Raw genomic sequence first — 26,601 nt, 5'->3', positions numbered from 1 at the left:
GTCCATGATGAGTGTGTGTAAACTTCCGGCCTTTACTGTTCAAATGTTGCTGGAGTCTGTCTGGGGGGAAAAACTGTTGGATTTCTGCTACAAATCCGATTCAAGCTGCCTGCCAGGTCTAAACAAAGACTTAGAGGAATATATTCAAGTATATAATATATAGTCTGCAATAAATAGATGATCTTGTCCTATTCCTATTACTGATGCTAGCATGTCTGCTGCAGTCTGTTACAGACGACCATATTAGCTTTATTGCTTTACAGGAAAGTTTACTTATTGAACATACATGATAAAAATGAAACTGCTGATATTACACACAATACATGTAGGATGAGTTTACTGCATTACATTGTGATTCTCATGCCATAATTAATTTATCAATAATAATTACAGCACAGGCGTGGTGTCAATGTGGTGTAAGAATCTCCATCCCTTTCTAATTCACCAGCAGTGCCAATAGGGGTGACAGCTAGCTAATGAGCTTCACCCCCCCCCCCCCCCCAAAAAAAACCCACACAAATCTTAATCTGAGTAAGGTAAGCTATGATAAGAGCGCTGATATCAGAAAAAACACACAAACACCCCAAAATCTATTTAATTATTAAAACTTTAATATCGAGACTTTTATTTTGAGTGAAGTAAGCTACGATAAGAGCGCTGATGTCAGAAAAAACACACAAACACCCTAAAATCTATTTAATTATTAAAACTCTAATATCGAGACTTTTATTTTGAGTGAAGTAAGCTACGATAAGAGCGCTGATGTCAGAAAAAAACACAAACTAAAATCTATTTAATTATTAAAACTCTAATATTGAGACTTTTATTTTGAGTGAGGTAAGCTACGATAAGAGTGCTGGTATCAGAAAAAACACACAAACACCCCAAAATCTATTTAATTATTAAAACTTTAATATCGAGACTTTTATTTTGAGTGAAGTAAGCTACGATAAGAGCGCTGATGTCAGAAAAAACACACAAACACCCTAAAATCTATTTAATTATTAAAACTCTAATATCGAGACTTTTATTTTGAGTGAAGTAAGCTACGATAAGAGCGCTGATGTCAGAAAAAACACAAACTAAAATCTATTTAATTATTAAAACTCTAATATCGAGACTTTTATTTTGAGTGAAGTAAGCTACGATAAGAGCGCTGATGTCAGAAAAAACACACAAACACCCTAAAATCTATTTAATTATTAAAACTCTAATATTGAGACTTTTATTTTGAGTGAGGTAAGCTATGATAAGAGCGTGACGTCACGCGTAGGCAACAACAGCGCTGTGTGTGGCACGTGGTTCTGAGGCTGTGCTCAGGATTACCGTCCGACTGGGAAACACAAATAAAAATGGCTGAGAAGAAGAAGAACGGTAAGGGTTTCTCAGGCAGTGCTACCTGTTGCAGAAGCGTCGGTATTTCTGAGAGCTGTCCTAGATGCTAGTCTTTGCTCGTACTTTAAACGAAGCTGGTTCGTGAATTAGACGAAGTGTGAGAAGTGTTTCAGGTGGGGCTCAGCCTTGTCCTTCAGAGTGGACTGAAAGGCTCGTTAGTGATGATAGCGAGCAGGCTAGCTAATTAGCCAGTTAGCTGCCAGCTAATTAGCTGGAGGTTTATCGTTTATCGGTGGAGGCAGCAGACTATTAAACTATATACTGAAGTCTAGTTTTAAAGAGAGGGCGACGTGAAGTCTGGCTGCGATCTAGCTAGCTTTGCAGCTTGAAAAGGGAATGTGGGTGTCGCTTAAAAGGCTGATCACAGCTAGTGAGCTAGTCTGGGTGATGGACTGCAGCGAAATTGAAGGATGCTCGATAACACGACCAGCCACCCTGCTTTTATTAATGAGGAGTTGAGTTTAAAGATGCCTTAAATGCGAAAAGACTCATATTCGAGGCCCAGCTCGAATTAAAGTAGCTGCCACTGATGCAATACCATCGAAACAGCATCAATAACAACAACAACACCAACAACAACTCAGTCTTTTCTTGATTTGAGGTTTGAGGCCTGACTTCAGTTTCTGCAAAATCTGCTTTTTGGGTCTTTGGAACTTGCATGTTCATATAATGGTCTTGTATGGAAGCAGCTGTCCTTTTGAACTTCATTTGCATCAGCTCTGGGAGCATATGTACTGTATTAGTAGATTAGGCCACAGCCTTAGATAGACACTTGTTCTTCCATTTGCATGTCAAGAGGAATAGACACTGCGAGAGCTGCTTTCAGCGGTCATGCAGGGTTGATGGTGTGTGAAATGTGGTTTCTGGGGGCACAGAGTTAGCAGGACTGAAGGCACACCCATTGCACCCTTTGATTTGGGCCAGTGATCAGTGAAGCCATGGCTGCCCACACTGATTTGAGCCCCTGTGACGGTTTTAATTACAAATCCGTCTGCTGGAAACTGATCCCGACATTCTTTTGGCTGCTGTGCCAGTGCTATTTCGGGTGTGTGTGTGTGTATGAGTAGAAGTGATGGCCTTTGTCCAAGGGCTGCAGTAGTCAAGGTCACTTCTGAGGGATGAAGTTGGCCCTCACGCCTATAGGGGCCTGCTTTGTGTTGTTCTAATATGTGGTGAAGGGGAAGAGGGTCTGAAAGTGGTCTTCAAAAAAAATTCTTCATAGTCAGCAGTGTTTTCATTCATAACATGAGGGGAGGGTGGCGCTTGATTGTGTAACCTTGGCTCGCTGTACTTCTCTGAGCTTCGAGTCCATTAAGTTTATCGGTGTTGTTTAGGGAAGCAGTTCTGCCATGGAAATGGTGGCTATGGGGCGATGCAGAGCATGGGTGCCCGTTTTAATAAGTTATCTAGTAAACGCAGCTATTATGCTAGCAGCTATTGTGGACTGAATTGAAGCTAAACGTTAACCGGATTGACGCTACACTTATTTGGCTTTTTTTCTTCTGCTCTTACAGATGGTGAGGACTTTGTGATGGACTTGGCAGAACATGTCACGAAACAGAGATGGTGGAATAAAGTGTTTGGCAACAATTCTGGGCCAGCTGCCGAGAAGTACTCGGTAGCAACCCAGCTCGCGATCGGTGGAGTGACTGGCTGGTGAGTAATACAATTGAAATGGAAACTGAATAATTAACCTTTACAGCAATCTGTAAACCTCTAACACGCCACGTGTGTGTGGTTCATCCTTCAGGTGTGCAGGGTACCTGTTTCAGAAAGTTGGGAAGCTGGCAGCATCAGCAGTAGGTGGTGGCTTCTTCTTGCTTCAGGTAATCCTAAATGAGCTCTTACTCGAACCTTGCTCATATTAAATTGCTAGATAGCTGGCCAATATATGAATCATATCACAATCGTTTTATTAACTTCTTTCATTCTCTTTTAAATGCTTTCTAATTATTTTTTTTAGTTACTTCACCTTTATTAGGCTGAACACTTCTGGAAAAGATTTTAATGTGGATTATAGGTCTAGGAAAATTATGCTGGGTTAATGCTAATGAAATAAATAAGACCAGTAAATGAGGTGCTCTTCTGTGGGGCTGCACGATATATCGCTTGAGCATCGTCATCGCAATGTGGGAACTAGTCACATCGCAGTCTTATACAGCTGTCAAATTATATCTGCCCAATATTATTCAATTTACTCTAATCCATGGTACACGATTAATATAATGACGTTGGATCACCGACTTCTGGTGATTTTTAATATTGCAATGTCTATTGCAGAATGGAAAACCTGTGCAGTGGCAGTTGCAGCCCTACTCTCCAGTACAATACTTGGACTGGGTTGTCTAGAAAATAGGTGCCAATGCTCCAGTTTGGCAATACTTCAGTTTCCACTTGATGTTAACAGTGTTTTGTGTGTCAGTGTCTTAGGAATATCGAATTATTTGTCTAAACCATTCAGTGTAGTTAGAAGCAATCCAGTTGGTAATCATATGGTAATCAGGCGAAAATGCCTGCTGTAGGGCAGGGGTGGGGAACTGAGGCCCAATGGGTGAGTTGAATAAGGTGTTCTTAAACAGGAAAATCACAAAGCTGTGCCAGGACCAGAATTCTCCACCCTTGCTGTAGGGCAAGAATCTGTAGAGCTTCGCAACTGAATTTAGATCACAGTATCGTTCATGGCAACGATACTGCTGACGATGATCTTAGTATTTGTATAAATCTACATTGTTTTTTCTTTTGTCCTTTCAGATTGCCAACCACACAGGGTACATTAAAGTGGACTGGAAGAGGGTTGAACGGGATGTAAACAAGGCCAAGAAGCAGCTAAAGCTAAACACTGAGAAGCCACCTAAAGAAGTGAGGACAAAAGTGGACGAGGTATGACGGTTGGTCATGCTAGAAGGATTCTGTTAGTGGATAAATATCGTAGTATATAATTCTCAAGCAGTGAAGCATAGATGCAGGTAGCGCTCTAAATAAGCTACAAATGCTCCCGCTTGTCTACACGACATCTACTTCCTCTGTTGTACTGTCTGTCTTACAGTCGCAAGGTTCGAACACTTCCAACAACGGAATTTCTCATGTGTTTATCTTCTGTTTTGTTTTTTTTTGTAAAAAGGTGCAGACATTTGTGAAGAAGAACATCGTCCTCACAGGGGGCTTCGCTGGGGGATTTCTGCTCGGCCTGGCATCATAAGAAGCCTCTCCTCTCTTCTTTTATGTGTGTTCTCAACGTACAATAAAAAGATTGTCAGCTTACCATGTAGAACAGCTTCTGGCATTTAAATGGCCGCTACCGCAGCTCCAAACAAGTACTCCTTACATTAAAGACTTATTTATATACTGTAGCTATTTTATCATGTCTTTCTTAGCAAACACAGCCAGTTCTGCTTGAAATATTTGTACTTTTGTTTTCTTTCTTTGGACATGTACATTGTTTTCACACTTTGGTTGACTTTCCCTTTGATTTTGTACCAATTTCTTTGACCCATTTTGGCATATATTTTGTGGTGTGCATATTCGATACATACTCAGATGAGTATGTATGGCTGAAGATGTGTACAGTATATGTACGGCACCCTTTAAATTCTCAGTATGTGAAAACTGACAAACGTGTTCAAGTTGAGGAATGTTCAAGGCTTTCCCCTCATGCCAAAGTTCAGCACATTATGGAACTCGTTAGTTTTAAGGAGGGAGGGGCTACTAAATAGGATTTAACCCAAAGTTGTATTTTCTTAAAAAATAAAGGTCAAACTTTGAAGGAAATCAGCTAGTGTGTTGTCAGCTGTCTTACGGGTTTGCCGCTCCACTATTAGGTTTAAACTGGCTGGGTTAGTTCTTCTAGTTCCAAGCCTTTGTTGTTCCAAGGCGCTGTCCGCAGAGAGCCATGCCAACTAATGTCATGTCTAATGTGATGATAAAAAAAAAAAAAACCTGAAGGGGAATCCCACATTTTTACATAATTCAATGTAAACATGGCCCTAGTCATTCAGAATGGTTAGATATGAAGTGGTGCACTGAATAGGAATGTGCTGAGCCTTGTTTCTGTACAGTGGGGGTGATGGTAACCTAGGGATGTTAGTATTTTTGCCTTAGCATGTACTAGTCCATGAATGTACACACAGACTTTAAGCCAATAATGGCTAATTAACAATCAGCACTTTGCTTCAGATATTTGGTTCCCCTCACCTCACCACTGCAGTGCCCAATTCTGCAGCCTTCCATATCAAACCACTCTGAACACCTTTCTTTACAACTTAAGCTGAAATTGTGGAAAACATCTATGGAATTGCCAGCCAATAGATCCAGCCTTCATTTACAGAATCCGATTGGGTGATCCTAGACAGCCTAGAGTACACCATGTATGATACTCTAGGTTTGCTTTAGGGGGTGCTGTCATGTACCTGTTCATGGTTCTAATGTTTGTAAATTCTCATGTTCATGCTCTTTCCACACTGTTTCTTAAAATTTGAACTTTTTCCCCCACCTTAGCAGTTACAATGTGACAAACGGGTGTAAATGTTGAAGTAAAAATGAGAGTAGGTGACTGCATGTTGGCATTAACAAACATTAAACAATATTTGAGATTTGTTGGGATGTTGGTGAAACGTGAAGTGGTGGTTGAGGTTTAAGTAAAGAATTGGGTTCTCCTCTGGCCTCGTCTCACACCAACGTTCCATAATGTTTTCTTAAAATGATCGAAATGATCTGCTGCCCACATGTTCTTCACCGCTGCCACACAACTCCTATAGTGGAGATCCAACACTGCTGTTCAGGACTTACCCTGAACTCACTGACTCGCTTTTTTGGGGTTAATCCCAACAAAGGACAGCTAGACACTTTTACACACATTCAAATCAGTTGCTAAACATCCGTTTTTGACAAACGCTGAACATTTTTACGACATTACAGAGAACCAGGAGAGGGATATCCTCGTTTAGCTCGATCTTCCTTTAATCCGTACAGCAGCACAATTTTAGGATCATATCCACAGTCTCATGATCTTCCATTCTTCAGAGCAGTTAGTCCATCAGACAGGGCTCATGTCTTCTCCTCAGTCGCTTTGAACTCCTTCACAAATCCAGAGCAGCACACCGAGTTGACCCCACGGTGGGCTTCGCAGCACTTTCGCATGGCCCGGATCACGTCCTCACATCGACTCTCAACGTATTTGTTGGCTGTTAAAAAATGCAAGGCAGTCGTTGTTAGATCAGTGCTGTCTGCGGGCGTTGATCAAATCAATGATGTGACTGGAGAATGTGACAACGGCTGCGTCCCAATTGAGCAGTACACATTAGTACTGTAGGGTGTAGATCATACTAATCTGAACAGTGCAGGTTTGAAAAGTTGGTACACAACTTTATATTAACGATGTGTAGACAGGAACGTCCAGCTAACTGAGGCTTAAATCACACTCGTTCAGAGGATAAAGCCTTTTATCTGAGAGCACATCTGCTTTCGGCTTATTTAGTAGACTGGCTTATCCAGGTTTGCTTGCTTTCCCTTTACATGAACTTAGCATGCCGCTAAATCCGTAACTACAGTGGGCTTGTTTTTTCCCCCACCTTTTTCTATTCACACTCAGTGGACGTGGCCACAGTGACTCCCTCTCTGATGTGATCAGCTTATTTCAGTCTAATAAAGGCTTCGTCCACAAGCATTATCATGAGGGGTCCTGCTCATTGCTCAGTTGTCCAATTTGAACCTGTGGGACAATGGAGGGACTATGTAAAAAAAAAAAAAAAAAAAAAAAGAGGCTCAAATAATATGTCATATATTTTTGATAAACCCTTAAAATTAAAGCTAAAACGTTACACTTCAACCACATCTTGGCAGCTTTATTCCACATCCACTGTGGTGGAGTCCAGAGGCAAAAATCAGCCCTCTCCTCTTCATTACAATGGAGTACTCAGACCTGCTCATCTACAAGAAGGGTTAGAATGTCATGCTGCGTTCACAAGCAATCGGAATTTCGCTACATACGAGTTCACGATGAGGAGGTTGTACATAGACACCCCCTTAAGCTGTAATTTCTAGTACGAAATTAGAAGATCATTTTGATACCAGAGATTCCGAGTTGAGGTGACCTTCAGCGTTTTAGCGAACATGGCCGAGAAGACGACAGAATCAGTGCTGCATGGTAGCTAACTAGCTAACTACATAGTCCTGTAATAACAGTGCAGCCGCTGGTAATGTTTGTGCACAATATTAGAATCACTAATCTGTGAACAATGCTATTTATCGTTGTATCCAGAACAATCCGACTATTCCTCAAATTAATAACGTTACATTAGCCGACATTTTTCATGTGCTCGTAATTTGTGCACTAGAACCGTCCAACTAGCTCGTGAACGCAGCATCACCCCGCATTAGCCCGAGTCTCTTTCTTTTATACTTAGCTAGCTATAATTTTTGATTGACTGCATATTGTCCAGTCTAACTCGTCAGATGTCCACAAAAATAATACAGTGACATAGCTAGTGCTGGCATGTATTGTGATGGTGAGCGAGCTTGCTAGCTATCTCTACGTGAAAGCAGCTTTACCTTGTAGGCATTTCTGTATGGCACAAGCCTGCTTCTGACAAGGATCCTTCTGTGACATCCTCTCAAGCAACACGAAATCTAACCTCGCAGTTGGCTTAAGCTCACGTTTGTCATATATTTTAATTCATTAATTTATCTAATTCAGCGCTGAAACGGAGTTTAGTCCACGATGAACAAACTTCTGCTGAGCTCCTGCTGGACAGCAGCATGCTGCAGCAAACGTAAACAACCTGACGTCACCTGGCCCAGTGCGCGTCGTATTTTCTTCCGACCCCCCAAAAATGAATGTCCTTTGTATAATTTGATAAAAAAAAATTAACAGCATATTATTAACACCACACGCTATTAAAACAGGTACTGCTGTTTCACCTTCTTCTAATCGAGCAGAGCATTATATTGAGGATCGGTGATTTTTTGGTGGTGTTCATCGGAACGATTTGATGTAACACACTCATACACAGCTAATGCGGAACTATCGTTATCGTTGCGATACACAGATAATCATCTTTCAAAAACAAAACCAGAGCCATTTTTTTTATTTGCCGAATTAATCCTCATATAATGGCGGTAAGTGCGGTGCATTTAGAGTCGGACGCTTTTCTGGTGTGTATGAATCATGCTCTGAGCACAGAGAAGGAGGAGGTCATGGGGCTGTGTATTGGAGAGGTAGGCGTATTTTGCTCCTTGTGACTATGTGAATGGGGTTCTGTGATCGAGCTTTTTTTGGTGGCTAGGTGGTGGGATGTCTTATCCATACTCCCGTTCTCTACTGAAACTGACTGTGGCTCTCTTCAGGTCGACACAAACCGCATTGTCCACATCCACTCAGTCATTATACTCCGGAGATCAGACAAGAGGAAGGACCGTGTGGAGATTTCTCCAGAGCAGCTGTCTGCAGCCTCGACTGAAGCAGAGATATCCTTTCATTTCACAGTTAATGTGACATGTTCTTTTACGTCCTGCTGAACGTACACCGCATGTGCAAAAGTTTGTAGACACCTGCTCCTCTAGTGTTTCTTCCCTGTCATGTTCCCCCTGTGCCACATACCTGCCTCTAGTCCTCTGGTAAAGCTCCACACTTGCAGCCTGTCTCCCAGACGCAGATTAACCCAAAGTCTGGCCTGAAAGCATTTTCAATGGTGGTACTGCAGTTTAACCCAAGACCAGGCTTAATCAGCCACAGATGTTGGAGCGTTGCTGCTGGACCATTAGTAAGGTCAGGTGGTGTTGCCACCTCAACCCTGTAATGTCATCATTGGCTTGATTGTTTTTTTTTTTTTTTTAATTTTAATAGCTAAATTCAGTAGATGGGTCATTATACTAATGATATAATTTAAGGTAGATAGCAACTGACCCTGATCTTCTCCATTTTTGGTGCTGACCAAAGCCTAAACATATAACAACTGGCAAACAAATATGTCCATTTTTTGATGGTAATCTGAACAAATGAGGGTCACCCCCAGGTTTTGTTTCTGACCTGTGGGAAAGACCCAATCTAACAATTAGATTGATCAGTATTCATAAAAAGGTCTTCCGAGTATTTCAGGCTTTTATCTATCCAAGCCTTTCATGGTTATAGCGTTATTACGTTAATTCATGCACCATCTGAGCTACCTAGACAAGACCTTGTTGTGTTTGTCATTCTGTACAGATTTGAGGATTCAAGCCAAAGCGCCGGATGCTGGAACAGGGATTTTGTTAGTTATATCTTTTCTTGCTTTGTTGAAGTTTAAAAAACATCAAGGTGTCTGTGTGGTGCAACAGATAACACCACTACCTGCCAGTGAACTAGCACACCACATGAGAGACTGTGGTTCGATTCCCGGTCTGGGTGACTATGCTGTGCTACACCAATAAGAGTCCTTGGGCAAGACTACTAACACTACATTGGCCCAACTCGTGTTTGTGCAGTTGAAGGCCTTTCAGCAGCCAGGGCACCTTTTAATTAATACCTAAATTTGCCCTTTTGGAGGAGTGCCTGCATCATCTTTGGGACATACAGTAGCCTGTAGAGAGTATGTAGTATTAAAATACAAATTAACCTCAAGTTGATGCAGATTCTTACCATATTTGTGCAGAACCCTGGTCTTTCTTTCTTAACGTGAAGCACAGGTTGGCTGAAATGACTGGACGTCCTGTGAGGGTGGTGGGATGGTATCACTCTCACCCCCACATCACTGTGTGGCCATCGCATGTTGGTTAGTCTGCATCTCATAAGTTTATGTGCTCTAAACTAGGGTTGCACACATGGCTAAAGCAAGCATTCTCTGTTTAGTTCACTGATAGAATCCATAGAAAGGTCTTCCTGTTTAGAGTCTTCTCCATTTGGTCTACTGCACACTATTGCGGTCTACTGTTCCTTGAGGATCTTTTGGAGGTCCTTCAATTTGAAACTGTGGTGGAACCCTGTTAAGGTGCTTTGACGGTTCCTCTAAGCACCACAAGAGGTTCCTCCACAGTTTCAAATTGAAGAACTCCACCCCCCCCAAAAAAAAGTTTCTCAAAGAACACTGGTGGTCTACTATACAGTGACCTGCAGCCCCATCCAAATCTTTTGTTGTTTGCAATGTTACTTTCCCCACACATGAGCTAAACTAATTGGTCTTGTCGTATTGGTCATTCCGTACAGATGTGAGGACCCAAGCCATGTACCAGATGATGGATCAGGGTTTTGTTGGCCTGATCTTCTCATGCTTCATTGAAGATAAAAACACTAAGGTGAGTGAAACGTGTGAGTTTGGTATACACTGTTAAAAAGGGCTTATTTGGGGAAGAACTATTTGCATGCTTAAACAGTTCTATGGTTGGTTCTATGGTTGGTTTTTCGGGTTGGTGAAAAATGGTTATTATTAAAGAACCCTTTTCAGGCTTTTGCTTAATGTATAGTCTAGTCAATATATGCCTTAATGTTCCTAGAACTGCTGTAAATGTTTTGCATTTTGGCTGATGTTAATAATAAAATTCACTTTTTTTTTGCTTCTTACAGACGGGTAGAGTTCTGTACACGTGCTTTCAGTCAGTGCAAGCCCAGAAAGGATCGGAGTAAGTACTGAACATACTGCTGAACATAAAGTACCAGTCAAAAGGTTGAGTACAAGCACTACAATTTAAAACAAGAGTTTTAAATATTTCCCCCCACAAAATTGTAGAATAATTACAAACAGTACTGGCTTTTTTTGTAGAATTCTACACCTCTAAAGCTGCTGCTGTTAAATAATGTTCCAAACCCAGTCCCTAATGTCCTGTTTAAAGTGTCCTCCACAATGTTCCTGCAACCTCTGAATTATGAGTTGCAATATGATACACTGCTTAGGGATGACAGGATATTACTACAGCATCTATTATCAGAAGAAGACTGGACCAGATAAAGCACCTAGACAACACCCAGGACTTGTTTGGTAGCATTTTGATGGTAAATGCTGTACTTCTGACATCAGCTGTGGCAGGAGCTGCCTGTAGGTCCTCTGATGACATTTTAGGACTGTTGGAGACTTGGGTCTTGTGGTCTGCTCTTGAGCTAAACTTGCTAGGACGGCCTGATTTGGCCATGTTGGCAGTTCCCAGACTCCTCTGCATCTACAGTCTATTTTCTGAAGACCTCAGAAAGTTTATTGGGTCTGGTCATGGTGATCCCACTAAATATCTAGGTTTAAATAAGACAGGCTCCTCCAAAATCTGCTCTAATGATATTCTAATGGTCTGCGGCTGATATGGTGCACCTGATGCTAATTTTAGATATTTTCCTAACCTTTTCCTCACAGGAGAATTGCAGTTCCATTATTTGCAAACGATTATAAAGGACCTGCTAATAGTAACAGCAGCTTAAACCGAGTACACAGACAGGACATGGGGAGAAGCAGCAGTTCCAGAGAAATGTCTGCATTCTCTCACCCAGAGATGACCGCACAGACTTAGTGAATACGGGCTGAAAAGGCTAGCGAAATATGTGCCTCCTTATCGTACGGCTCTGTTGTGTTGTCTGAGTTTAGCAGCCCTTTCACAGAATGGAGGAGGGAGACTGGTGCTCTAGTGCAACATCTAGTGGCAGAAAATACCATAACATGACATATATAGTGCAATGTTGAGTATTGACTGATATTGGTGCAAAACTAATGTTTTTAAAAGGCATATATCATATATGTCATGCTGACTTTGCTCTTTTCAAACTTAGAGGAAGCATGTAACTATTATATCAGCCAGTGGACATAGATCATCTATGGAAACTAAGCTTTAAAAATCAAGAATACCAAATTATTACCATGGCCTACTGCCTTTTCAGCTTACAGCAGTTTAGCTCGCTCCCATTCTCCCTAAAATTGAAATTTCAGTCTTCTTCACTGCTTTATGAATAAGGCACACTTGCATACGTCCGTCTTAAAGGGACTGTGACAGAAATAGGGTAAAGAGAATGGTGGAAAATCAGTTTTTAGTAGATAAACCCACTAAAAACATTAAGTATATTTAGCAAATACACTACAAATATAGTATATATGCCCTTCAGAAATGAATAAGCTGTAAAATGAGCCGTTTTAATTAACACTTGGCTTAATATAAGCATCTAAAACTAGACCATCATGCTCAAACTACTCCAACACTCCACTGCCTCACAGGAACAAATACACAGCTAACCACATCACCTCGAATAGTGTGAGTGCGTGCTGATGCAGACTAGATTTGTTACAGTATGGGAGCAAATTAATTCATTTAGTTCTATCGAGATCCAATCCAGCTTTTTGTACTGACATCGGCCTGATAACAGTATGCCATCTGTAATATTGCCAGATCCATGCCACAGGCAAGCTAACACTCCAGCTACTCACACTGTTCTCTACTACAGCCAAGGACTCCTGACCACCACCTTGGACAAAGCTTGATTTCTTGTCTTGGTGACTATGCTGTGCCACACCAATAAGAGTCCTTGGGCAAGACTCCTAACATTACATTGGCACACCTCTGTAATACCAGTTACCTTGGACATCACTCTGGATAAGAGCGTCAGCCAAATGCCATAAATGCAGCTGTTTGGATTTAGTTTGGTGAGCTGGCATGCAGCAGACTTTGTATTTTGACCCAAAGGGAAGTATAATAATAAAAAAAGTCAAGTAATAATAATAAAAAATAATAATAGACATAAAATTGAATATTACAACTTTTGAACTTTGGAAATAAAGACATGCATGTCAGCACTAGCCTTTAGATCAGGGAACAGTACCACATATAAACTTACCATTTCAGTTCAAACGGAAGGAAGTCTGATTCAGTTGGTTTTGCTCTACTTTCAGGTGCAGTGTTTTTGGAAGGTAAACCAAAACATGGGGAATGTGAAATAATTGTAGTTTAGTAGCTAGCTGCCATCTATCACTTTTGGCCTATTTTACAGGTGTTTACAGAAAACCTCCTTTTTTCAATAGAAGTCATTTTGGAGCATTTCTATTGGTCAAGTCATAATGAAATTGGGACACACGCAAACAGCAAAAATGGAGATATGAGTTTTTTGTGTGACAGTGAGAATATGCTTCACCATTATTATGCATCACATTAGTAACTTCTGGACTGTGATCTTCGTTCTCCTCGCTTAGCCAGTAAGTCCTGAATCAAACGTTTTGATGTTTTGCGATTTCATCACCGGACTTTCCAAAATGAGCATTAAATGGCTCCAGCTCATTTGAAATGCTGCTGTAGGAGTTTTTTACCAGGATGTGGAACTGTGTACATTTCTCTGGTTGTATTACTCTGGTCTAGTCTATAAAGCATTTCATGGTTAAGGCCTGGAATACATCACTGATCTGTTTAAAGATTGTAACTCGAAAAGGACACTCGGTTCATATGGGCACAGCTCAGTTGAAAGACCCTAGAGTCCAAACTGAATGTGGTGAAGCAGCATGTAGCTTTTTTTGCTACATACTTGGGACTGACTGACTGTTTCAGAATCTCAGACGTTCCCAAAATGTAGCAGCTTTTCAATCCAAGTGAGACATATGTATATGGACATCCAGCTGAGATCCAGATCTAGATGTTGTCCCGTTAAATGAAAGCACATTCAATCATTTTCAGTGTAAAATAAACTTGCCTTGCCTTCAATCAGTTGATTAGTCGTAGGAAATGCAGTGCAGCCGTGCAGGCGCTCTGGCCCTTTGGCAGATAAGATCAGTGACCTGCTCTAGGTCCTACCTAAAACATACAGTCAGCCGTAACTTAACTTTTGACTGGTACTGTATGAAACTATGATGTCGATGTAATGAAATGAAGTAATTCTGTCTCCTGTTATACTAAGGTATGAGAGAATAGAGATTCCAATCCACGTGGTTCCACATGAGGCCATCGGAAAAGTGTGCCTGGAGTCTGCGGTGGAACTCCCGAGAATCCTCTGTCAAGAGGAACAGGATACATACAGAAGGATTCACAGGTGGACTTTGTCTTATGTTCTCTCTGTTTGCTAATCTAATTGTAAAAAATAAACAGAACTTGAAATCATGTACATATTTAGCAGATCAGTCAGTCCAGGGGTTGAATTCTCAAAGCTTTATGTAAGTTAGTAATGATGACCATTCTAATGCACTTAGGACCCTTTTCAATTAGGACCACTTTGTAATGGGTTGGCAACCTATCCAGTGAGTCATTCTGTGAAGATGTATGAGACATCTCCTGGGTTGGAGAAAAACACTGGGCTAGCTGTTCTGAAGAACGATGCTAGTCATTTCCCCCTGGCCTAGAGCAGTGATGCTCAATTCTGGTCCTATAGTATCAGATGTTTCCCTGCTCTGCAACACCCAGTTTACACCATTTATTGTAATTTTTCTACTGCCCACCACCTCGGTTACATCCATTTTACACATACATGCTTTATTTGCACTCAAGTCATTGGACAGTCTCACAAAACCGAACATGTCAAAATAAAAGGCACTAATACAAATGTGACAGCAACACAAATACTTTCACTAAAATGAAAACTAAAAATCTCTCTCCTATGTCTCTCATATAATTCTCATATACTCATATAATTCAAATAAATTGTGGAATACGTCCCTGGTTTGGCTAGTCAGATGTGCTGCCAGTCTTAGGGCTGTGAGGTTTCAGAAAAGTGTCAGGAATCAAACCTAATCTCTTCATACAGCTCATGATATATCAACAACTTTTTTGAAAATGAGAAATTTCTATTACTTTTAACTGTCACTAGTGAGTTCAAATCCCTAGACATGCCTATTTGCCATCAGCGGTTGGAGTCAGAGGGAGCACAATTGGCTGTGCTCTCTCCCCTAATCACTCTTGAAGCGATGTTGGCCAGCGCAGGCATCTGTTAGCTAGTATGTTGGAGCTGGGGACCCAACGCTTTCCTCATCATGTGTCTGGTTGCCCAGCAGTTTAAACAGAGGTGGTGGCTGCGCTTCACATGTATGGAGGAGAGCTGCGTTAAGTCCTAAGCTCCTCCTAGCATTCCTAGTACTAGAGGGAGCTACAAACGTGTGGGTTAATTGGCAGAACCAAATTGGGTTTTTATGAATCACTGAAGCAATCGGTTATGATTACTCTGAGTGCTCTGAGAATCTCAGTAGGCTGTCCTAGGCTGGTGGTATTACCTATAATTGTTTGATGTTTTTCCTATTTATCACATTTAACTGATTTAAACTTTTTTGTTTTTTTTGTTTCTTTCATCTGTAGTTTAACCCATTTGGATCCCATCACAAAGATACACAATGGATCAGGTATACTTTCACACTGAAGTCATTTCTGCATAATTTCTCTCTATATAAAATAGCAGCCAATAAAAGACCAAATATGACATAAATGTAAAATAAAACATTCTAGAAGCTTTTCGTGATGTGATTTTGGTGTGTTTATGGTCTCTCGTTCTTCTCTTATTGAATTCCTCAGTGTTCACCAAAAACCTGTGCAGCCAGATGTCGGCTGTGAGTGGCCCGCTGCTACAGTGGCTGGAGGACCGTCTTGAGCAGAACAAACAGAGCATTGTGGATCTACAGAAAGAGAAGGAGAGACTGATGCAGGAGCTGTCCTCATTATGAAGAAGATGAAAGGGATGAATGTACTTTTTAGCTTCAGTGTTCTGTGCTTATTTTTGTTTCTGCTGTTGCACTGAGAACAGTGGCCTTTATGCTATATTGCCATTCTCAGATCAGTAATCACTGGTTGTGGGAAAGAAAGAAAAGGATTGAGGAGAGAAAGACCGCTATGGTGGGACAGATTTATTTTTATTTTTTTTTCCAAATCTCGGTGGCAAGGGTTCTGATCTATAACCCCTGACTATTCACTTCCTCATCATTGACTGCACCTGTAGTTTTACTTTATTTCGATGCTGCGCCCTTACAGTAGTCATTAGCACATTTGGCTGTGCTCTTGTGTTACATTAGTGACCTTATTCCCACCTTCAGATGTTAGGGTGGGTTGCCAGATTAACCACTCAAAATGTGTAGTAGTTCATTAGTGCAACAACAGGAGCTACCTATTAACTTGTTCTCTGGTTGGGGGAAGCCCCTGCTTAGAATATGTTAGCAGTCTCCTGCTCTAAAGCACCCAGGAAAGGCTTCTGGATCAGTTGATCAGTTAATTGAGCCGGGCCTAGCTTCTCAAAAGCATCTTGGTGTCCCATGTAAAGCTCTGTTGACTGGTTAAGAATCGTCTTTCTGCTAAGATGCTTTTGGGGAAAAAACAAACACATCCTCTGATGAGTTGTGATCATGTGATCATTTGTTGGTGAAGGAAAAAAAAAACCCAGAAAGCATTCAAGGCAACATTCTCCAGAACCACCACCGGTAAAGTAGAACACACATGTTTCAGACTCCAGTCCTGGTAGGTAGCACTGCACTGCTGAGTTTAGCATTCAAAATGTTGGACTGTGTCTGAAACCACATGGTATGATACTATACATGGCACACTAATGGATGCACGGCTGATAATAGTGTATGTTTTTTTTTACATATTATTCAGCTTAGTGGCATGTGGTTTAAGATGCAGGTCTTTAAAAAAGTAAATCCTCAGTCCCTGTTGAGTGTTGCCCCGCAGTAACTGAGTTTCGACTCTGGACTACGATTTTGAAAGCCATAAAAACCTCAAAATATTTAAAATGCTCTCACTGGACGATGGTAAAGGTGACAGAACTGACTGATGTGACAAATGCAGAGGGGTTCTTTTTAAAACCACGGTTTGGGAAATGCTAGTTGGTTTCATGAACACAATCTAAGGGCAGGATTTACTGTTTTACTGTTTTTGCTGGTGCTTTTCTTTTTTAGTTCGTAAATGAATGTACAAAAAACATCACATCCAAATGTCAAATAAAATGGTGAATTAAATAGTGTGCTTTGAGCCTACACAAGCTCAGAGAACAGTGCTACTACAACATACATGGGTATGTTTTCCAGTTATCTCCTCAATTTAGTCAATACATGTCAGCCAGTGTGTCATAGAAGGCTGCCCCATAGTGAAGGACCCTTCGTTGTATGTAGCCTACGTGCAGAGAATGTAACTGATGTATCCTTCCCGGCACCCGGTACCCAACAGTTCTCTGTGCATGTACAACGCAGGAATCAAAGCCTCCAGAGCAGAATTGGTTTAAAAATGTTAGTTTTTAATAATTAATAATTAATTTCCATGAAGAAGTGAAGCAGTGGCAAGAGGCAGAACCTGTCCATTGACGCCACCACGCAGCCTGGTTAGACTGTTCCCTCTGTGTGACCAATAGTCTGCTTAGAGGAAGTTTTCACAGGACAGTCCTGCCGAGGACCTGCCCTACTTTGGCTGCAGCCTAGGCTTTGGAACGCAGCTATTGCCAATTCCCACCCACTAGCAGCTAGCACCTCCTGTCATGTGATGCTACCAGTGCTGGGAGGGTGAAGGGTAGCACAGGCTTCCACTGAGACTTTTAAAGAGCAAAAGGGGCAACGATTAGATAGCAGTGCCACTTCATACTACTGAATCTGTAAGGGCCGATAGATGAGCTCTTAAAGATGAGTTATTGTTGAATGTCTTTAAATGAAACAGCATTCTATATTTAAGTGGTTATGGTTAGACAGAGGACCTGCTTTTGATGAACCTGCTGTTCCAGAAGGGCAGTCTTCTCCAGTGTAAAATCAAGCAGTGGTTTTTTCACAGGAAGCCGCTTACGGCTCTTTACACAACTGGAACTAGGAATGAGTGATGCCAGTTTTACCTTTCTATCCAAAACCAAGTATGAAAAAGCTTCCTTCCATCCTTCCGCATGTTCCTTACTTATTTGCGTACCTAATTAGCAGGGACTCAAATCTTTAGCCAGTAATTACCAATGTTCCTTCTGAATATTAGTGGCATGTTGTCACGAGAAAAGGTCTTAAAAACAGCCTTAAATGACTGCTTAGGCATGTCAAGCATTGAGAACTGTCCGCTGATGACAAGTGCATAGTAAAAGAAATTCTCAGACTCCTCAAACCTCATGACAACCCTTGGATGGATTCCACTAAATATCAGAAATTCTGGACAGTCCATTTCCAGACAGGAAACTGAAAAGAGGCTTTTACAACACAACCTCGACATCCATCGTTATCTGCTTGATGAAACTCCAGCTGAAGCTTTGGAATGGTCCTCATAGTTCCTTGACTTGAACATCATTGAAAACGTGTGGGTAGATGTAAAATATGCTTTATGTGAAAGATGGGATGAGAATATCATACAACTAGTGGTTGAAGTCTTTAGCTGGCTACACGAAGCAGTTGCAAGGGTTATGTATACTTGTAGGCCCAACTGTATGTATACCTATGCCAAATTCCATTTTTTATGACTGTTTACCTGCATGGAACTTCACATTTCGCTCACATTCTCATCATTTATTTATGACTTGATGTCACATTTGCCACAGAAGAACCATTTTTGTAACAGAGATGTGACCATTACATTGAAAAAGAACCTTTCCATTCACACTCACACCTCAAACAAGGTTCTTTATGTATCTAAAAGTGGTTATTCTATGGTATCACTCAGAACCATCTGTAGCACCTTTATTTTTAAAAGTGTAGGTACATTTGAATAGAGTTTTGGCTGGAAATGAATATTAGGCAGGAAGTCCTGGTCATTTCTACCTTGTTGTAAAGCAGTGGTTCCCAACCCTGCTCCTGGAGGACTCCCTGTCTTGCACATTGTAGTGTTCACCTGGCTCCCAACTCACCTGATCCAGCTAATCAGCTAATTTACCAGCCCTCCCTGAGTTGAAGTGTGTTAAAGCAGGAAACCACTAAATTGAGACCAGATGAGGCAGCAGTTTTCTAGTCAGTTGCTCGTTAATTGCAATTTGGACCCCTGGTTGTGCACTGTGGCTGCCTACAAAAGCTGGGAAGGCTACAATCATAAAGTAAGAATTAGTAAAACGGATTCCACACTGTGGTAGGAAGCTGAACGGTAGTGTGAGAGGCCAAGAAGAATGCAAGGCCACCAACAAGGCCATCCTGATGAATCTCAACACGGATACTCCAGCAGACACTGCACAAGGACGCTGGACCCCACCTCTCCAGAGCAGGTGAGCAAAATGTTGCCGTTTGACTTTGTCATCTAGCTTTTGGTCATCAATTCTGTGGTCAGATGAGACCACAGTGGGAAAATGGAAGTGTGTGGACACAAGTATTCGGCTTTTGAAAGAAAGGAGGAGCACTCAACCCCTGAGAACACCATCCCCATGGCCTAGTGTGGTGATGGGAATCCAATATGCTCTGTAGAGGGATCTAAAGACTAGAGTGATGGCAAGGAAACCTTCCAACCTCAAAGATCTGGAGATAGTCACTGGTATTATGCTGGAAACCAGCATGACAATGGTCGGTGACCAGCTAAACCAACACCAGACCGAGGAAGAACCACTACAACTCGTATCTAACACACTTTGTTTCTGTGGTAAAGTTTCTGTTGAATAAATATGGATTGTGAATGTTTGCTTGAGGCCTTTACTTGAGGGTGTAAAAAACCCCAGCAGGCCTTACTTGAAGACATTTAAAAAAATCCACTGTTAAAAAACTGTGTAATTATTGTACAGCATCCTGCTGGTTTCCCTCCACGGTCAAAATGGCACTCCTGCAGTGAAGCAAAGAGTGCTACCTTGTTTAATAATAAGCAACTCCACTACAATACAGGTGTGAAACACAGTGAAGAGATCTGTTCGGCACAGCACGGCTGCACAAGAGTCGCCAACCTGCAAAAACGCAAACGTGTTTCTCATTATAGCTCCTCTGCGGTTCTGAGGGATTTTTGCTTAGGCCCTGTAAACTGTGTGGTGTCTCTGCTCCAGTCCTGTCACAGAGCGGATTAAAGTGGCTTTTCAAAACCACGATAAAACCAGACAAAATAATTCACCGTGCCTAAATATGCCAGTAACGTAAAGCCAGCTGATTTGGCGCACAGCGTGACCTCCATTTGTGAGGAAAGTGTGTCAGTCTGAAAAGGAGTAAACATTAGCCTGAATGTTAAGCGGTTCCATTTGTTTCAGAGTCTTTTTTCCGTACTAGCAGTCGCAATGATGGATGATGTTACCTCTCAAAAATTGTTTGGCACTACGTGTCCCCAAGTTACCTGACGCAGGCTGATATAGTGAGGAGTGGGGGGGAAAGTTATTAACACTGCCGTCTTTGTAGTCTTTGTATTTGCTCAAGGAAGATTTTTGTAGGTTAACAAAATATTTAGAATTGTTTTTTTTAATTTGTGGAATTTCGGCACTGCTAGATCTGCCCCAGTCAACTGTAAGTGCTATTGTTTTTAAATGAAAGCGTCAAGGAGCGAAGACAGATTAGCCATGGCGTGGTAGACCATGTAAACTAAAGTGACATGCAAATGTTCTGTTGTCCTTTTCAGATTCAGTGTTGTTCAGAGACTCTCTACAGTCCACAGTCTTTTTCTTCTACGGACACTGAATTATGCAAATTCTATAACTTCTACTGCTACTATCTAAAACTGCCGCCATGTCTGCCAGCAAAGCCGTCCGATGTCCATCAGGGCTCAAGACGCAATCGTAACAGAAGCGTCCACTACTCTGCTGGGACTAATATTAGCTCATTCTGGACTACCTTCCGCCAGGTTAAAACAAACTGTGTCTTGTACTGTTCATCTCTGTAACTTGTGCTCTTCCCCGTCTGCTAACTCCCTTCCCCGGTGCTGTTTCTAACAATACTACGGTACTCCATGAGTGCATATAGAACAACTGTATGCACATACTTTTCATGACCGAAACTTGCCGACAAGCTGGTGATTTTTATGCTTTATCAGGCTACCCTCCTTCGAATAAATTACTGTTAAATTATCGGCCTCAGCCACTGTGATATTATTAAAGTCCACCTAAACCTAAGCCAACATCCACAGTCTCTCACCGCTTGTAGCTGGTCAGTGACTTTAATATTCATGTCAATCCCCATGACTGTAAAATTGCCTCTGATTTTCTGTCTGCTCTCAAGTGCTTCCATTTTACATTTTATGTGCATTCTCCTACCCATGACAAAGACCACACCCTTGACCTAGTTTGTTCAAGCTTAACAAAAGCCTGTCTACCCACATTGCTCCCCCATCTCATGCTTCTTATTAATCAATCACTCCTCCTTGGACAGGTCTCATCTGTTTATACAATTGCTGCTGTCACGCCTATACTTAAGAAACCTGGTCTTGAACACTTCAGACCTCAATAACTCTTGCCCTATCTCTAATCTCCTCTTTCTGTCTAAGGCTCTTGAAAGAACCGTGGCCAGCTGGCTGCAAGAGTATCTTGAAACCACTGATTTATTTGAACCTTTTCAGTCTGGGTTCTGACTATTCCACAGTACTGAAACTTTGAAGCTTTGGTTAAGGTTGTAAATGATCTTTTGGTTCCCTCGGCGTCCTCCTGCTTTTGGACTACGACTGCATGAACTTGGCATTGTTGGCCCTGTCCTCGAATGGTTTAAATCCTATCTAACCGACAGAAAACAGTTCATCACCCTCTGTGGCCGTACTTCCTCCACCTCCGTAATTACATAAGGGGTCCCACAAGGATCAGTCCTTGGGCCGCTTCTTTTTTTATGATATATATTCTTTCTCTCGGATGTATTGCATCACTTTAACATATATTTTCATTGTTGCTCGGATGTATGTTATAATGTACGTTAATAGCGCCTTGAGGACACCAGATGGCGCTCTGAACAAAGTGTAAAAAAAATTGTAACTGGATGGGGCTTAAGATGGCCCATACCCAGTCCATTAAAATATGCCTGGATCAGACATTTCTAGTTTCAAAGAAAGTTATTTTAAAGACTGTGTGACCCTTAGACTGTGTGAGGCCACGCTTCACTCTTATTACTACATTATTGTCTGAATTAACATCAGTTTCATAGGCCCTAAAATAGAACCATGTGGGACTCCAAAAAGATGCAAAAGCAAACAATATTAAATAATTCATAATAGTTCCTTCAATATGATTAATAACTGAATAATATAGGGTTTAATGTAGTAATTGTAATGTAATTTTGTTACTGGAGATGTTTCTTCTGTAAATGAATGCTGTGTTCAGTCAGATTCTGGTTTGCGTACAATTCGGCCTTATTTACGCCACAGTGTCCTTTTACTCGTGTATCCCACGGATGAATTAACATTCATATTTCTTCAGAATATAATACAGCCATGATTGTGTGGGCCTCACTGGGAGAATGTATATGGTGCCATAGTTTTAATCCAGGTATTGCTGTGCGTGCGCCGGGGACTGCATAACATGCACGTGTATTGAAGTAATGCATTTTCTAGGCAGCTGGAGGAAGGGAGCCATTTTTCTTGAGAAAGGAGGCGTAGGTGACAGGTTGATCACGGCAAAGTGCTGAGCACGGCCCATATTGCCGCCGTGGCTACACGGCGTAATTCACACTGTCTTCTCCATCACCCCAGTCAAGGTTATCCACCTTCATCAGCCTCTTTTTCTGTTTGCTGACGAGTAACTTAAAGGGCCCATGTGTTGCAAAACTGAGTGATCCTCACGTTCCTTTAAAATCAAATGGCTGAAGTTTGAAAACTTTCCTGTTGTGATGTCATTTGTTCGTGATGTCATTAAAATCAACATATTTACATTTATGCACCTATACAGCACTTTATAGCCATTCACATTGAAATGATGAGGACCGCTTCAGCTTGAGACACAGTACAGGGCAACCAATCAGAACAGAGTCGTTTACAAATCGGTCCTAAAGGCATAGCAACAAGAACAGCTTATTAAATTCTTTAAGTCCATAGAAAGTTGGGAAATGATAAGTAATGGAAATGAAATATGGGTATTATAATCATGATAGGTGGAATTCAGTCAGGGGAAAATGTAGGAGACGGACCCTGTAAAGGGCCTCTTAACCAGAGTAAGTATGGGGTTGACCCCCCTCCCCCCACAACTGGAGATTTCTCTGTATTATGTTTTATTATATTTATATAAGAAATTTAAAATGGGAATAAATTTCATTAGCTGCATTTTAATAGATCAGTCCTTAGATTGTGTGCAGTACTGCCTTATTAATGCCACAGTGCACACTTATGTACACAGATAAATTAAGATTAATATTGGAATATTAATAGAATAAAACCTTGACTGTTACATTAGCAGACACTTTTATCCAGAGTGTAAATGTAATAAAGCAAAGAGGTTATGAGGTTAAGGAAGAGTAAACGACATACAGGAAGTTCAGTTATTTTACAGAATTGATCTACACACACACACACACACACACACACACACACACATATAATAATTATGCACAAAATATTGATCATGGTTTTATGACTCTGCCTAATTTCTAGGCAGTTTTTAGAATAAAACTCTTGTGTGTTCTGTTTTGTCCAAAAGGGGGCAGTAAATACCCATGTAAATACACTTCATGGGATACCAGTCTTTTAGGGCTCTTACTACTACTACTACTAATAATAATAATAATAAATAAAATATTTTAAAATATTCTAAAATGTTAAAACAACCATTTTGTTTGATCTGTTCTATACGGGGGGTAAAAAAGTGCATTCTTTTTTCCTCCTTGGTTTTGATTGTAGTCAGTGAGGACTTTAGGCCTTATTCACCAACCATTCTTAAAAAGAAATCATGTTTTTTTTTTAAGTGGGATCTCTTCAATTCACAAGAACAGAGGGATCCATCATTGCAGAGCTGCAATGAATTCTGCAGTTTAAACCCCCATCATGAATCTGACGTGAACTTTTTATTAAGACTTTTCTCAAGAACAATTTTAAGAAACATCTTAAGAAGACATTGGTGAGTGAGGCGCACTGTGCTTTACCATTACAGATCATGATGGAATGTTTCTAAGTTCAGCCATGTTTAACTCCTCTGCTGCGTTCTCTTTACTGGATTTCTGTAGCTGCTGCCCGCATCAGCTTCAAAACCCCGACTTTGGCCATACAAAGCCAAGAATGGAGCAGCCCCTCCATACTTGATGGCAGAGGTCAAAAGCTGACTAGTACCAAGAGCCCTTCGAGCTTCAAGTACGGCTCGGCTCGATCCGCCATCCCCTAAGATCCATAAAAAGACAAACATCCAGGCTTTTTTTCTGTCCTGGTACTGAAGTGGTGCAAGGAACTTCAGCAGACCAGCTAAAGCACTTTTGGGCTGGATAAGAGCGTCTGCTAAATACCTTAAATGTAAATGATGGTTCAGTAGGATTCAGTTACAGTTACTATAGATGTGTTTGTGCCCTTGAAGAGAACGTTGAACTGGCCATGCCTCTAAAAGCACAGCGGCTGCCCTCTCCCAGTGCACCAATGGGACGAGATGGGACATAAAAGTCCAGCTGTTTTGCATCAGGCAGAGTCCTGTAACGCCACGGCAATGGAACGCCCTGTGCTGATTGACACGCGCTTACTCAGCCTATGAATGTGAGTGAGCGGACAGGTTAATATTGTGAGGGCCATGCTTCCAGGCTTATGGAGTGAGAGACACGAGATAGATAGAGAGAGAGCGAGAGAGAGCGAGAGAGAGTCACCCCCTTCTGCACATCAGCTTACTGTTTATTACCCCTGGCACAGGGCACCTTTTATTGAGTGCGAAGGGGAGCTGAGTGGAAAGTGCAACCCTCTATAAATCTGAGAGACTGTGTGTGTGTGTGTGTGAAAGAGAGAGAGAATGTGAATGTTTCTGTTTGCTTGTGTTTATCACAAACCGAGAGTGAGGCTGCAGTGGACTGTCTGTCTGTGTGCACAGAGGCCCGTGTTTGTGCATAATGGCAGGCACCGGGGGCCAAGGGCTTGCTCCCTGGGTATATTTCTGGCAAAGGCCCTGACGACTTGACGAACGATGACGTCCCGGAGGCCAACAGTGTTTAATTACCACCTCGGAAATAGACAGGAGGAAATTTAGGCTCAGGAACCTCTGCAACCATACACACACACACACACACACACACACACACACACACACACACACACACTCTGTCCTTCCTCTAAATACCCTTTGTGGTAATCAAATATAGAATGTATCTGCCTAGAGTACAAAAAGCAGCCTCCTTTTGAGGCATGCACTTTCCTCCCAGACCTCAAAATGACGGTCAACCTTATACCCTTGACAAAGCCAATTATCTTCTCTTTCACCCAAGAAGGAGAGCTAGGCCACCTGACCACACCTGTGTGAGCATCCTTATAAGGGTACAAACTCATCAGCTGAGCTGAGGTCTGTGATGTACAATCAGGTCAATTAGTATTTGAACAATTGCACAATTTCTGTAATTTGGCCTCCATTTGTGCACCACCATGATTGGGGTTAAATATTCAACCCCGTTTTCATTAACATTTAGGAATCAATAGGAGTTTCAGTCATTTATCACAGGCTCAAAAGTAATTGGACAGACTAGCAGTTCTATAACTATTATGAAAATAAGGGTTAAAGAATAGTGAATAGTTGGATGCCAATCTTTTATGAGTAATAAAGTCTGGAACCCATGGTCATCACTAAATACACTGAGCTTCCTTTGTTGGGATGCTTTGCCAGACCCTTACTGCAGCCGCCTTCAGTTGCTGCTGGTTAGTAAAGAGCATGATCAGTTGGGTTGAGCTCAAATGACTGACCCAGACATTCCAGTTCTTCACCTTAAGAAAAAAAGCTTTTTTTTCAGTGGCTTTCACCATTTGTGTTGGACACGGATGGAGTTTGGCCTCTGCCTTTAACCCATCTGTGCAGTGAACACACACATACACACAAGTAAGCAAACACACACAGTGATACAGTAACAGAACACATGCCTAGAGTGGTGGGCAGCCGTTGCTGCAGTGCCTGGAGAGCAGGGAGGGTTAAGGGTCTGCTCAAGGGCCCAATAGTGGCTGCTTAACACACCTGGCTATTGAACCTACAACTCATCATTAGTAACCCAGGGCCCCACATGATGTACTGTGCTAGCGGTTTTGCAGCATTTGACTGAATCTGAGCAAAAAAAGTACAACTTCAGACTTAATCCAGCTATTTCATCAGTAGTCACATCATTAATAAACGCAACAGACCCAGTTCCATTGGCTGCCATACTTGGTCTTCTCATAACAGTGCTTCCATCATGCTTGACAGATGATGTGGTATGCTTTGGATCATGAACCCTTCCTTTCTTTCTCCATACTTGGGATCATCTTGCAAAACTGCTAGCACAGTACATCATGTGGGGCAGTGGTGGCTCAGTGGTGGAGCCCTGGGTTACTAATGATGAGTTGTAG

General features: G+C 41.6%; 3 protein-coding genes across 3 annotated transcripts; 2 read left to right on the top strand and 1 right to left on the bottom strand.

Annotated features, from left to right (window-relative positions):
• Positions 1–1,280: 1,280 nt before the first annotated feature.
• On the top strand, positions 1,281–5,163 carry fundc2 (fun14 domain containing 2). Its single transcript, XM_072662708.1, has 5 exons — positions 1,281–1,374; positions 2,910–3,051; positions 3,146–3,221; positions 4,147–4,275; positions 4,517–5,163. Exons 1-5 carry the CDS (start codon positions 1,353–1,355, stop codon positions 4,592–4,594), a joined length of 447 nt encoding a protein of 148 aa, XP_072518809.1. The 5' UTR covers positions 1,281–1,352; the 3' UTR covers positions 4,595–5,163.
• Positions 5,164–6,330: 1,167 nt separating this feature from the next.
• On the bottom strand, positions 6,331–8,170 carry cmc4 (C-x(9)-C motif containing 4 homolog (S. cerevisiae)). Its single transcript, XM_072662709.1, has 2 exons — positions 7,942–8,170; positions 6,331–6,575 (listed from the first exon to the last, which is right to left on the bottom strand). The coding sequence occupies exons 1-2, from the start codon at positions 7,997–7,999 to the stop codon at positions 6,439–6,441; spliced, it is 195 nt and encodes a 64-aa protein (XP_072518810.1). The 5' UTR covers positions 8,000–8,170; the 3' UTR covers positions 6,331–6,438.
• Positions 8,171–8,365: 195 nt separating this feature from the next.
• Positions 8,366–17,246, top strand: brcc3 (BRCA1/BRCA2-containing complex, subunit 3). The gene is made up of 8 exons (XM_072662707.1): positions 8,366–8,607; positions 8,737–8,857; positions 10,053–10,139; positions 10,571–10,659; positions 10,928–10,983; positions 14,216–14,347; positions 15,601–15,644; positions 15,814–17,246. The coding sequence occupies exons 1-8, from the start codon at positions 8,503–8,505 to the stop codon at positions 15,960–15,962; spliced, it is 783 nt and encodes a 260-aa protein (XP_072518808.1). The 5' UTR covers positions 8,366–8,502; the 3' UTR covers positions 15,963–17,246.
• Positions 17,247–26,601: the final 9,355 nt, after the last annotated feature.

This window comes from Salminus brasiliensis, chromosome 18, assembly GCF_030463535.1.
Source record: "Salminus brasiliensis chromosome 18, fSalBra1.hap2, whole genome shotgun sequence".
Lineage (NCBI taxonomy): Eukaryota > Metazoa > Chordata > Actinopteri > Characiformes > Bryconidae > Salminus > Salminus brasiliensis.
The sequence above is the reverse complement of the archived record's forward strand: the minus strand, read 5'-3'. Positions and strand labels throughout refer to the sequence as shown.

Bases quoted from the DNA above. Each gene is read 5' to 3' on its own strand.
- brcc3 (XM_072662707.1), top strand. From the start codon at position 8,503: ATGGCGGTAAGTGCGGTGCATTTAGAGTCGGACGCTTTTCTGGTGTGT. The intron at 8,608-8,736 runs GTAGGCGTATTT...GGCTCTCTTCAG, and splicing joins TGGGGCTGTGTATTGGAGAG to GTCGACACAAACCGCATTGT. The intron at 15,645-15,813 runs GTATACTTTCAC...TGAATTCCTCAG, and splicing joins AAAGATACACAATGGATCAG to TGTTCACCAAAAACCTGTGC.
- fundc2 (XM_072662708.1), top strand. From the start codon at position 1,353: ATGGCTGAGAAGAAGAAGAACG. The intron at 1,375-2,909 runs GTAAGGGTTTCT...CTGCTCTTACAG, and splicing joins GGCTGAGAAGAAGAAGAACG to ATGGTGAGGACTTTGTGATG. The intron at 3,222-4,146 runs GTAATCCTAAAT...TTGTCCTTTCAG, and splicing joins GTGGCTTCTTCTTGCTTCAG to ATTGCCAACCACACAGGGTA.
- cmc4 (XM_072662709.1), bottom strand. From the start codon at position 7,999: ATGTCACAGAAGGATCCTTGTCAGAAGCAGGCTTGTGCCATACAGAAA. The intron at 6,576-7,941 runs GTAAAGCTGCTT...ATTTTTTAACAG, and splicing joins CATACAGAAATGCCTACAAG to CCAACAAATACGTTGAGAGT.